The sequence below is a fragment of the Astatotilapia calliptera genome, chromosome 15 (assembly GCF_964374335.1).
Source record: "Astatotilapia calliptera chromosome 15, fAstCal68.1, whole genome shotgun sequence".
Lineage (NCBI taxonomy): Eukaryota > Metazoa > Chordata > Actinopteri > Cichliformes > Cichlidae > Astatotilapia > Astatotilapia calliptera.
The window spans coordinates 34,995,873-35,008,217 of record NC_137436.1 but is presented as its reverse complement, the minus strand read 5'-3'; the positions used below and the strand labels follow the sequence as shown (position 1 = coordinate 35,008,217).

The 12,345-nt window shown below is 42.1% G+C and overlaps 1 protein-coding gene and 1 long non-coding RNA gene across 5 annotated transcripts in view; one reads left to right on the top strand and one right to left on the bottom strand.

Moving 5' to 3' along the window:
• LOC113006858 (3',5'-cyclic-AMP phosphodiesterase 4C-like) overlaps nucleotides 1–12,345 on the bottom strand; it is a 105,006-nt gene that overhangs the window by 34,527 nt on the left and 58,134 nt on the right. Inside the window, exon 1 of one of the 4 annotated variants that reach the window (XM_080290200.1) lies at nucleotides 8,128–9,114. The exons of 2 other annotated variants lie outside the window; for them this stretch is intronic. In XM_080290200.1, coding sequence (XP_080146326.1) covers nucleotides 8,128–8,204 — 77 coding nt within the window. In that variant the 5' untranslated portion in view covers nucleotides 8,205–9,114. Of the gene's footprint in view, nucleotides 1–1,568; nucleotides 1,853–8,127; nucleotides 9,115–12,345 lie in introns of those variants that run through there. One more of the 4 variants, XM_026143083.2, reaches the window with a different exon arrangement.
• Nucleotides 1,577–2,514, top strand: LOC145420709 (uncharacterized). Its single transcript, XR_013902030.1, has 2 exons — nucleotides 1,577–1,692; nucleotides 1,846–2,514. It is a non-coding gene; the product is annotated as an uncharacterized LOC145420709 (long non-coding RNA).

Genomic DNA, 12,345 nt, shown 5'->3' with positions numbered 1-12,345 from the left:
CAAGTACTATATACAGTACTAATAGTATGTGTACAGTACAGGTCAGAACAAGAAAAGACAAGACGTAACGCGGTGCTATGAGTCGTCGTGCAGCGTCAGTGTCAGTGGGGAAAAAAAAAAAATCAGGACATAATTAGAAGGGAGGTGAGTGATACATCGTCACTGACGCTTTTCCACTCTCAGCAAACTCCCCCTTAATCATAACCCTAAAGGCAAAAGCTAAATATTTGCACTCTCTGAAGACTCTCTGTAAAAGTACTACTAAAAGTAGTAGGTTTCCCTGTTAAACAGATTTGGCAGATTACACTCCACGTTGAGCTCTCCTTTATGCGGTTCATCCATCAGGCCTATAAATACGTCCAGCTCAGCATTCATTAGGTATCTGCCTTTGAAGGTTTTTTGTTTTTATTGGTGGGTTGACATTATAAAATCACTTTGATCCCCCTCCCTCTCAAACACGGCTTATGTCGTCATTACTTTTCTGGAAGGTCAGCTGCAGAATTAGTCATATTTCCTTCTGTGCTCTTAAAGCAGCGGACACTTTCAGGTATACTCATACGTGTTGTAACACATGAGGATGTGTCAACTATACAGAGTTGTTTTTTATGTCATATAGAGATGTCGTTACATATTTCTGTATCTACAACTTCTACATCCATCCATCAGATTCTGCACATTCAGGCGTCAGCTGTTCCTTCTTCAATCATCTTAAAAAAAACTTCTCTGTTTTGTAAAATCACTACAAATATGGACAATGGTCATACTCTAAACAGTCAGTATTTAAAGTATCAGAGGAAACGAGCTGAGGTGGTCAAGCAGCGGGTTAAGCTGAAATTCATGTATAAATGACGACTATATAAGACGCACACACACAGATTTACAAGAAACTGATTCATAAATTCCAAAGATCTCATCAGTCCATCTGACTCACCATTAGAATTGCAAACCGCACAGACAAACTCTGATGACTTTGTCATTGTGAGCTAAAAGCCACTGTGTGATTGCATATTTTCCACTCATATGCACATGTCACTCTCTATTCCGTTAATGTCCTGGAATAAAATGATTTGGATCCAGGAGATGAAGAACATTTTTGCACAGTGTGAACATCAGGGGCTTGTTTGGATGTAAAGATACTGTGCTTGTTAAATAACAATATCAAAGTATTCATTGTATGTTGCTTTAAAGGGAAACTAACACACGTACTGAGAGTGCAGCTTGATGATATGAACACTAAAAGAAAACACGATGTAAATGCCACATACTGGAGGATACACCGCTTTGAATTTCATTCTAATTTCTCTAACCTAAATAGACATAAATACACATAAAATAATATGATGCATTAATGCTATTTTAGGTTAAAAAATGCTCTAGTTCTTCATTATGTTGCGGGGGCCAAGTTACAGTTAAACCCATAACTTTAGTTATTTTAAGTTAATATAAAAGAACTTTACTTTGTGTGAAAGAACTGAAAAGCTTTCTTAAGAAAAACAAAAAAGTTCAGACACCAGTGTGCTCAGGGTTGTGCAACAACAACATCTGGATTGAAACCACATCTGGCCTACCGCCTGCGCTTTTGAACGATGTCGATGGGACGGTTGACGGCGCACGGCGACCCGCAGATATTCCCGTTCCGCATTTTGAAGTAGCGATCCTGGACCGAGGGCGTCAGATACACACAGTTAGTTGGTAAACTCATGTCTACAGTTTGTCTCTCAGCTGCTTTTGTTCTCCACTAATTATCCTTTTCCTCCTCCTCCGGGCGCTCCTCTGCTCCTCGGCTCCCACGCGCTCTCTTCTCTCCCTTCACGGCACACCGGGTTTCCACTGACACGCGGGCAGATGGAGGAAAGCCCTCCTCGGTGTGTTTTGGCAACATGACTCCAGTCCGGCGTTTGGAGAGGGCGAAGAAAGGAAAAGGGATCAAAGCAGTGTGGGTTTTAAAGAGTCATTTCCTCAGCGTCATGCTGCTGTTTCATGCGGTGGAACACAGAAAAGCTAAACAAGAGCAGAGCGTGAGGAGGCTTCTTTCTAATCCACGTTGAGGAGTTCAGAGCTGAACTCTCCCTCCCTCTGGAGACACGCTCCTTTCTCCCTCCCTCTGTCTCACTCTGTCTCCTCCTTCCAGGCACATGGACTACTGAGGCTTTAAAAAAGACATGAACTATGTACATGTGCATGTACAGTCTGTGTGGGTTAGAGAGGGGACTGATATGGGTGTATTTGCTTTCAGTTGGAGTAGCTTCATTGTGTGCATGTGGATATACTTCTGCCATATATCTCAGCGAGGACCAGTTTGAGTTTCAATGAGAACTGTGAGGCAGCCTTCGCCTTTTAAGATCCCTTTAAAGAATTCAGTTTTGGTTTAGGGCAGGATTGCGAGCTTAGTTTGATTGTTAAGTAGGGAGGGAAAGTATTATGTAAATGAATGCTGGCACAAAGACATGTACGTATGTGTATTGTATAAGCAGTGTATATGTGCGTAAAAGAAGAGGTGTGTCTCCCATCTTACTTATTTGCAGAATCAACAAACACACATGAGTCATGAAGCATTCCTGCCTCACACCTCAAAAATGTCATCACTTCATTCATTACATATGAATATGAAAAAATTCACCCTATTTACTGTATGAATTTTCCAATTATTGCCATTGTGAGGTCACAATAACCTTTGACCTTTAAGGAGGATCTAGTCAGTTCCTCGAGTCCAAGTGATCATGTGAGACAAATTTAGAAAACTACATCTATGTGCAACAGGAACCATTGACACTCTGACGACATGATGGCCAGACTTGTGTGGGAAAGTATCAAGTACTTTTAAAGTATTTTCAAAAGAAAAGCGAGCAAAGTCGCTTAGTGCATCTGAGGAGCAACATTCAAACAGCCGTGTGTTAGCAGGTTTAATTAGATATTCCCCCTTTTTGTGAAATACTTCAGCCTGCAGCAGCTCTAGCACACCAGCACCAGTCAGTCTCACGACACAGAGCGGTGGACTTGCTGGACTCGGTGATCTCACCAACTGGCTGGCCCGCTGCTGTCGACACTGCAGGCAAATATTTGTCTTTTGAGACAGTGGGCCGGAGCCTGGGTCAGACGTGTTGGCAGGCACACGGGAGAGGAGGTGGAGCAGAGGGGGATTTAAATGTCAACCCGTTTTTTAAAAAAATGGTTGGCTAACGATGCAGCCAGATGTTGTGACGTAGTCACAAAGGGGGGACGCAGATGTTTCACCCTAATCTCTGAACTTTTAAGTGGCTAGTTGTGACGAAGTCTTTCTGTGCGGAGCTATTTCTCAATGGCTGGTGTTCCCACAAAGCCACACTTTAATAGCATAGCAATCATCTTTAACTTCAGCAACAATTTTTTTTAATCAGTGAAGATTAAAACAAAAAGAAAGCTCATTATTCATGGCAGGTAAGCTCGCAGTTTCTGTGCTACTCCAGTGTAAGTAACGGGTCTAAGAAACCCTCCAAACACCACCTCTCTCTCTCTGGGACATTGCTGCTGGATGGGCTGCTCAAATCTATGAAAAACATAATAATTCAAGGTGATCAGGAACATGTCTGTGGACACATAAGAACCACACTTTTTACCAGCTTATTATACCGTTATGCTGTATCCTGTGTGACTGTAATCATAACTGACCTCCTTCTAGCCTCCCAAAAGAACTGGGTCAGACGCTGGTCCCTCTAAACCAGAGCAGCCTAATAATGACGTCAACACACTTATAAAAATAGTGTTAAACTAATCTGTTGCATTACCCTCATTCATAAAAAAGACCATGGGGAACCCTACACATCTTCTGGTGACTTTCCTGCAAGGGGAATTGACAGTTTCACTCTTTATTTGTCTCACAGTTATAGCCAGATGCAAACTTTCCCTGCACCTAAGTCAGGGACTCCATTCATGTGAATAAAGCATAATAAAAATAAATAAATCAAACTGGTCAGCCGTCACTCATCGTGGAAATTATAATTGCAAACAGAATCACTGGCAACAGTTTTATTGGAATCAAACAATCAAGAGCACATTTGGTTTGCTCCTGTAAATGCAGACAGAGTAGGGCACTCTAAACTGTCACTGTCAATAAAGACATAAAACATCCCTACAAGCAAACCTCCTGCAAACCCATAAAACACATTAAGACTGAATTCCCTTCCAGCCATCTGGCATAAGGTTTTCCAAGAAGCCCAAGAACCATGCATCAATCAGGCTTAACAATATGACCACCTGCCAAATATTTTGCTGCCAAAACAGCACTGAGCCATCAAAGCACGGAGCCTTACAGGCGTGGTATCTGGCACCAAGAAATTAGCAGCAGATCCTTTAAATCCGGTACGTTGCAAGGCGAGGCCATGGATCGGACTTGTTTGTCCAGCACATCTCACAGACGCTCGACTGGATTGAGATACAGGAAATGTGCTTGTTGACACCGTTCTATCAGAACCAGCATTTAATTTTTCTGCAATTTGAACTAAAGTAGCTCGTCTGTTGGATTGGGCCACAAAGGCCAGCCTTCGCTCCCCAGATGAAACACTGGGCTTTGGCCTCCAACGATCCTGTTGCTGGTTCATCGCTGTTCCTTCCTTGGACCATTTTTGACAGATACTGACCACTCCAGATTTGGAACACCCCACAAGAGCTGCAGTTTTTGGAGATGCTCTGATCCAGTCGTCTAACCGTGACAGTTTAGCCTTACATCTGCCAATGTTTCCTGTTACTAACAGATCAACTCACTGCTCACTGCTCCCTAAAATGTCCCACCCAATAACAGGTGCCACGCTGAAGAGATAATCAGTGTTTTTCAGTTCACTTGTCAATGGTCATGATGTTATGCCTGATCGCTACACACACACACACACACACACACACACACACACACACACACACACACACACACACACACACACACACACACACACACACACACAAATTCAGATGTTCAGATGTTGGGTTTGGCAAAATAAAGACTAATCCATCTGCTTAGTCTGCAACAATAATATGATAAATATTTCCTGGTTTGTAAAGGAAGGTCTACCTGGAACAGCAGCAGCTCCTCTGGGCGTCTGGTTACACTTTTTGGCATCGGACCATTTTCGGTCAGGGACACAACGTCAGCGAGTGCCTGGTGTTTTCTGGGAAGTCTTATTTTCACAATTGCTTCTTGTTCATTTTCCCACATTCCAGTTTATCTCGGAATGCAGATTCCCAGTTTATAGTTTTGTTGAGTTGATTAAATTGAAAAGGAAGGCCTCACAGAGCTAAAGTGGCATTACTAGAATGCAGAATATTTTCAAAAAGGTGAAAAACTAAAGCACAGAGGTACAATTCATTCCTCCCTACTCCTGCATTTTTCCAGCGCTGTCTTAAAGGCCATTTGTAATATCTGGAAAGACAGAATAAACTTATTTTGTTCCGCATGCTGTGATTTCTGGTATCATATTTAAATATTTGTAGTTAAACTAAACTCCTGTTGTTTCTCCCCTCCAATGCTGGCATCTGTCCTTGTGAAATGTTCCTGTGTTGGACCTCTAAACAGATGCCAGCGTGGAGATTTGCTGAGAATGAGGTGTTTGTGAGGCCGCTGTGTAACCAAATCCAACTGGCCAAATGACTTCCACGGCCCAGCTGGCTGCAGGCTCCTATGACATTACCTCTGCTAATGAGAATGAGCTGTGAGGGCAGAGTGTCATGAGCGTGTGTGTCTGAAAGTGTGAGAAAGTGTTTGAGGAACTTTTCAGTACAATGAAGTTTTGTTTAACTCCTCCTTTAAGGATCTTTTAGTGCGCTCTGCATCGGAAAGCAGGGAGAGTCTATTCTACAGTTAAAGACGCGAACAGTAAGACAGCAGCACAGATATTCTTGCGCCACCTTGTGCAGAAATCTGTGGTGACACAGTGAAGTGCACGCACAAACTTTAAAATACTATTTTCTAATTCAGTATTTTCCAAATGCATTCATACCACATCATTTATAATGAATTCTTAACATACTTTTAGACCTATTACTACCATCTTTGGTTATTCAGGAGTTCACACACTCCTCTTGATGGACTCAGGTCCTGTATCTCCTATAACACACACAACAGTCTTATCTATACCAACTCTTATCATTAGTTTTTTAACATTTATGTTTACTTGTCCAACGCAAGTTAATAAGATGATGAATGAATATGAAATGTGGACATTGTGCAAACAGGAGTTTTGTAAAGCCACAGTTGTGACTAAGCTGAGCTGACAGCCCAGCAGAGGTTGCTGTTTGCCAGTAAACTAAATGGAGGAAAGCCAGACACACACACACATGCACACACACACACACATATATAAACAATGCAACAGATCTCTGCACTCGTTAGCACAAATGAGAGTAGAAATTGCAATAATTTTAAAGAGTCAGCATCACAGTCTCCTTGTACTGATGGATAGCGAGGTAAACATCAACAGTACGTGATGTGAAAAGTGAATTATTAAAAAACAAAACAAAACTCAAGAGCCTATCATCAGTAATAACCCAGCAATAAAAAAATATCACATCTCTACTTCAAGAACTGATTTAACGCACACCCTGTAGCCCAAGATGACCTCACACACTCTTTGGTGGAACAATCAGTATGGATTTTGTGACTGGCGGCTATGGCTGTGTGCACGCAAGGAACGACAAACACGTGTCACATTCACGTGTTATTTGCTGCCAGCCTCTGGTGGGGCTGGGGGAACAAATTTAGGCTCGGGGGGTTTATTTTGGGGGTCTGGTGTGTTATTGTGGTATCACCCCCCCACCCCACATCTCCCCTGCCCTGCTTAGACTCAACTGTGGCGGCACTAGGTCAAAAGTCAGTCCTAATATTAGTTTACTTGTTACAAACTGGGTCTAATGGGTAACTGGTTACTGATATTCTCTGTCAACCTGCCAAATCACAAAGTACTAAATATTCCAATATCCCTCATCTTAAAACACAAAAATTAAAGCATTTCACACAACTTAGAGCTTTGAAGCTGAAACTATTTCCCAAAAAAAGATTTTCTCTTATTTTGTAATTAAGAAAACTGAGTTATGTGACAACAGTCGTAATTCAAAAATAAGGAGCCCCAACAAATCCACTAAAAGTAATTCTAAGAGTAATATTAAATATAAAGACGTTTAGGAGGATTTAACTGGATTAATACTCCTAGTTCGCAGATCATGGTCACGGAGGTAAAGGTGTGGTTTTGCTGAGATGTGGCGTGCATAACTGAGTGAACTGCTGAACTGGCAGAAAAGAAGAAACCTTTGGCCCTCAGATTTCACCTCAGTTTACCAGCAGGGAGGGCAAAAACAGGCATGAGCAGTCGAGTTTGAATACACACAAACACAGCACAATAAGATCTACAGAAGGCGTGTGTGCAGTGAGAACTTGTGCAGAAAACTTGCTTATAACTTAAGAGACGTGCAGACGCACAGAAGCCAGTGAGGGATTATCATTAGAGTCAGCTCCTCATTGTGACGTCAGGAATAACTAACGTCACATCTGTCCAAAACATCTGCCTCCTGCTCGGAAACATCAGTGAGAAAAGTTTGTTATTCATGAAGCGGAGGGCACACAATCAGTCGACTATTTGAGCAACTTCATCGTGCAATAAAATGTGCGTGACTTGCAGCAGAAACAGGAAGTCTGTTGGCTGGAACTTACCACAAATGTAACTTGCTTCCTCTTGAAAGCTGCTGGTTTTAATGCAAGCAAATACAAAATAATTGCATTTTAAAAAACACCAAATCACAACTTTAAAAACAATGCATTGGCATTGTCAAAGAAGTTGGTACTATGAAATCTAAGTTCCAATTACCAAAATTGTATAATCATTTGAATATTTATCAGCTGCTACACGCCAGCTCTCTGCTGCTGTTTTTTAAAAAAAAAAGTGAGATCTCATGCCAGAGTGCCTACTTTATCTGCAACAGCCTTCTCTGGGATGTGTGTTTGTTTAAAAAATTATTATCTACAGTCTATTTTCCATGTTTCTTACTGTCGCAGTGACACTACAAGTGCAGATCTCTGAGCCAATCTCGCTGAGCAGCCTATCTGAACACTCCCTCTCATGAATACGAGTGCCAAGGAGATGCAGGATGCAGAGTTTAGGAACATACCCCAAGCACGAGTGTCTCCGACCGTGTCCAAAACCAGTCAGCCCTCCTTTCCTTGTCAATCGGAGGTCTTTGTTCATTGTCCCTCGAGCGCCTGACTCATATGAGACACTTTGGGCTGTAATGAAAATAAACTGCACATCTGATCTGAGCCTCTTACAACAGTTCTTCACAGTTTAGTTATTTTTCTCCCGTAAACTTCCGGGGGTATCTGGATCGGCTCCATGAAGTTTTGCGCGCCGATAAACCAAAAAACATGAAGATTCCAGGTGAGAGGCAAAAAGAAAATGGAAAGGATCAGATAGAGAGCAGATCTGCCCAATCTTCTGTTCCTCGGGATGCGGGAAGAGAAATCGTGGAATGCTGCAGAGTTTCTGCGCCGAGGTTTCAGGCAAGCCCCAACAAGGCAGACAGGAGTGTGATATTCAATTAGTCTCCACAAGCAAGAAGCACACATGCAGCTGTTGTAACTGTAGACTCAACTGAATTGAAGGATTTTCCACAGTTGTCTGTCCATTCTCATTGATTTGTTGTTGTAAATACCCAAACTAATCCCAGACATGACACTGACAGCATTCCTGAAGGGGTTTTCAGTAGTACAACTCCAAAACAGAGAGAAAACAGGCGACCTGTAGAGAAGTCTGAAAATTTTGAAAGTAGTGTTTCTCTACTTCTCTGTCAGGCACTCACTCACTGTTCGCAGGAAAGGGGAAGGGTTGAGCCACTTCTGAGAGCAGTGACACTGCAGGGTAGCGTCAGTGAGGGTTTGACCTCTTCCTTTGGCAGTGCAAACACTGGAGGAATCCCCCGAGGTCGCTGTGGGAGCTGAGGACAGACCACCACGAGCTCCAATCTGTCTAGTACAGGATATCCAATGTCAAGATGTTCAAGTTACAAACTGGTCGCGTTTCGAGCCACACTTGCAGCTTTCCAAAGAAAAACCTCAAAGAGAGAAAATGCTCCCACATTTAGAGAGTTACAGGGCTGCACAACATTTCGGTGTGTCCCAACTTGTTAAAGGGAGATCTGACTCGACTGTGTGGCTGGCGGGTGTTTTTGTGTCTGGCAGAGCTAGCTTGACGCAGCCTTCGTTGACACGTGAGATCAACATGCTGCCTGACCCAATACCCTCCTTCTGTTGCCCTGCAGCTACATAATTATAGAGGTTATTGTTAGAGTTGGTGCTGGGCAGGGTGGCAACGGGGGCTGGGTGGGCCTGACAAAACACATGTTAGGATTTACGGCAAAAAAATGTGGATAAACTAACCATAGGGAGAAAGCCCTGAGTTTCAACTTGTGCAGTTTTTATCACCGGCAAGTTTCAGATTCAAAGACAATCAAAGAAGGGCCGCACCTAACAGATTCGTCTGCAGGTTATTGCTTTTGCTCAATCAATCAGTTGTTTGATTTATGGAATGAAAAAAAATAGAGAAATCCAGTCTTTGCAGTGCTGTGGAAACCGAGTACACCCCGTGATTCAACAGGTGCTGCTAAACAAATTCAACTGATCGTAAGCGATGCTGGGTCAAGACGTCATAAATGCAAACGTTTTTGCAGGAGTGGATGTCCCATTAAATTCACCCCAAGGTCAGACTGCACAATGCAATCAGACAGAAGATTAGTACAATCTCAGACTCTATAGGTCTCAGGTAGCATATTAGCACCATTAGAAAAAAAGTGGACTAAATGAAGTATGGCTTATTTGGAAAGGTTGCCAGGAGAAAGAACAAGGCAGCACAGTTTCGGTTTTCACAATTGCCTCTGAACAAACCACAAGACTTCTGGAGCAGTCTTTGGAGAAAGCTGTCAAGCATGGTGGTGGAGGGGTGACAATTTAGGCTGCTTTTGTAGCCACAGGACCTGAACATGTTGCAGTCATTGACTTGACGATGAACTCTCCTGTATAGTAAAAGTCTTCTAGAGTCAAATACGAGGCCATCTGTCAGCTAAAGCTGGGCGAACCTGCATCATGTAATGGACAATGATCCCAAGCAAAGCATCAAATTTACAACAGAATGGCTGAAAAAGAAAAGAAGGTAATGCGATGGCCCGGTCAAATTCCAGAACGCAAGCTGACTGAAATGCTGTGGCAGGACCTTAAAGATACCTGAGGCAAAGGTATAAAAAAGAGCAGACCACAGTTCCTCCACAATGATCTGAGAGACTGATGGAGTCACATAAAAAAATTCAAGTTATTGATCAGGGGAATTTGTTGCACATCTTGCATGCAGACTGCAGGATCCTTTTCATCATTGGCAGTCATTGTGAAACAGGCTAAAATTTTGAGCATCAGTTGTGTGTTTTCTGACTAACTTATCAATGGCAGTGATAAGTGATATAAATTGCACGCCAGTGTAAATATATAAGATATATGGATGCATAAGTCACACGTTCCTGGCTTTATTTCCACACTGCTAACAGCAGAGGGGACTGGCCTTTGAGAGCTGTCAGGGCAAAACCCATGCAGATACTGACATGCCAATTCACTTTCAGACTGACGGACACTTGTTGCACGGCAACAACCAAACACACCACAACCACTTCCCTAAGCACTACATGAACTGCAAACTAAAATAGGGCATTGTGCTGATAGATCATTTATCTTGTTGTTAGCCCATGTATGTAAAGAGGCTCATAAGTTAAAACAGATCAAATAAACCAAACAGGATGTAATGAAGACAAAGAAACAGTAAAAATGGTCTGGCTCATTTAAATCCTACTGAAAGGTACCTGACAGTGCATGGGCTTTATAATACTAATGAATATCTGTCCTTAATGCTATTTTTCAATGCTGTTAAACATTTAAATAAGCAATAAAGGTCGTCTTCCTGATTGCCTGTGGGCTTATTTTTGTCATTACAACCACCCTGCTGTGACTCTTGTTATCCTTATTTCTTGTAACTACCCTTCCTTTAATCTGCCAAAAAAAAAAAAAATGATAAGGAAAAGGTTAGACAAATAATTAAACTCACCACTTCCTCCAAAGCATTTTAACTAGAAGGAATTGATTGAAATACTCTGAATTTTAAATGGCTTAAAGCTGCACTTTTGTCCTCATCCTTCTTTTGCAGTCTTGTTTGGGTTTTAGTTTCTGCTCGGTGTGGTTCATATTTTATTTATGCTGGCACTGAGACTCGCACACCTGACAGGGTGGGGTGGCGGGGAGGCTCACAGTATAAAACAATAGGATGTTTAAACATTACACGGGCAGGCATCAAATGACATCAGTAAAATGTCACGACTGATGACGTAGGTACACGCAACGTGTTTACAGGCCGCTTCCTCTACATAGTCACAGGCAGGCTGCCAGGGAGGCAAACAGTCAGGGGGTTTGGAGAGCGGGAAGGGCTGCCGCGGGGGGGGGCAAAAGCACCCAGGTTTCATGTTTATCTGATAAAGACAGTTTAACTTTCGACTAAATGGTTCGTGACTGCGTGTGGGGGCTTTCTCTTCAGTATGACATCAGTTTGCAGCCTCTATAATTAAACTGATTGGTAAAATGTGTATTTATTGAGAGCACGATTATAATTTTTAGTACCATGACAACTCAAAGGTTAGTTGCTTTATATAATCTGGCATCTTAACGCTAACGTGGGATCATTACGCAACATATTATCTTTGGCAAATTTATCTTTAACAATGGCATGTTTTACAAATTTAAATATTTGTGTGTGAATTGCAGCTTTTTTTGATGCTATGTTTTAAACTCAAGCATAAGACAGCATTTATCACCATTGAATTAATTAAGAAAGGTGTGTATGGAATCTGTGGTCATGTACAGGCAGCTCTGATGCCGTTTGTGTGCAAAATTGACAATAACAAGGGTGAAAATGAAAACCACAAGAAGAAACCACCAATATTGCTGCAAACAGCCTGCAGCCACATGAGGGTGGTGACAGCAGAGACAACCTTGTTAAGAAAGTCGTATAAAAATGATCTTCCCCTGTTAAAACTCTGCTCATTTTCCAACACTGTGACTGCTCTACAAAAGAGATAAAAACATCAGTTATTTACTACATATAACTGATTTTAATGCTAAAAAACACTTCTACGCTTGTAAACTTGCATCTACGTGACCCGAAAATAGTTTTTTCCTGGAGTGTTTACATACATCAGAGAAAAATGAGGGCTTTAGACTCCAGGGTAATTTTCACAGCTTTCTCAGAGTTTCCTCAATTGACCTACTGGTCACGATTACGTCCGTGGAAAATCTAAATACGT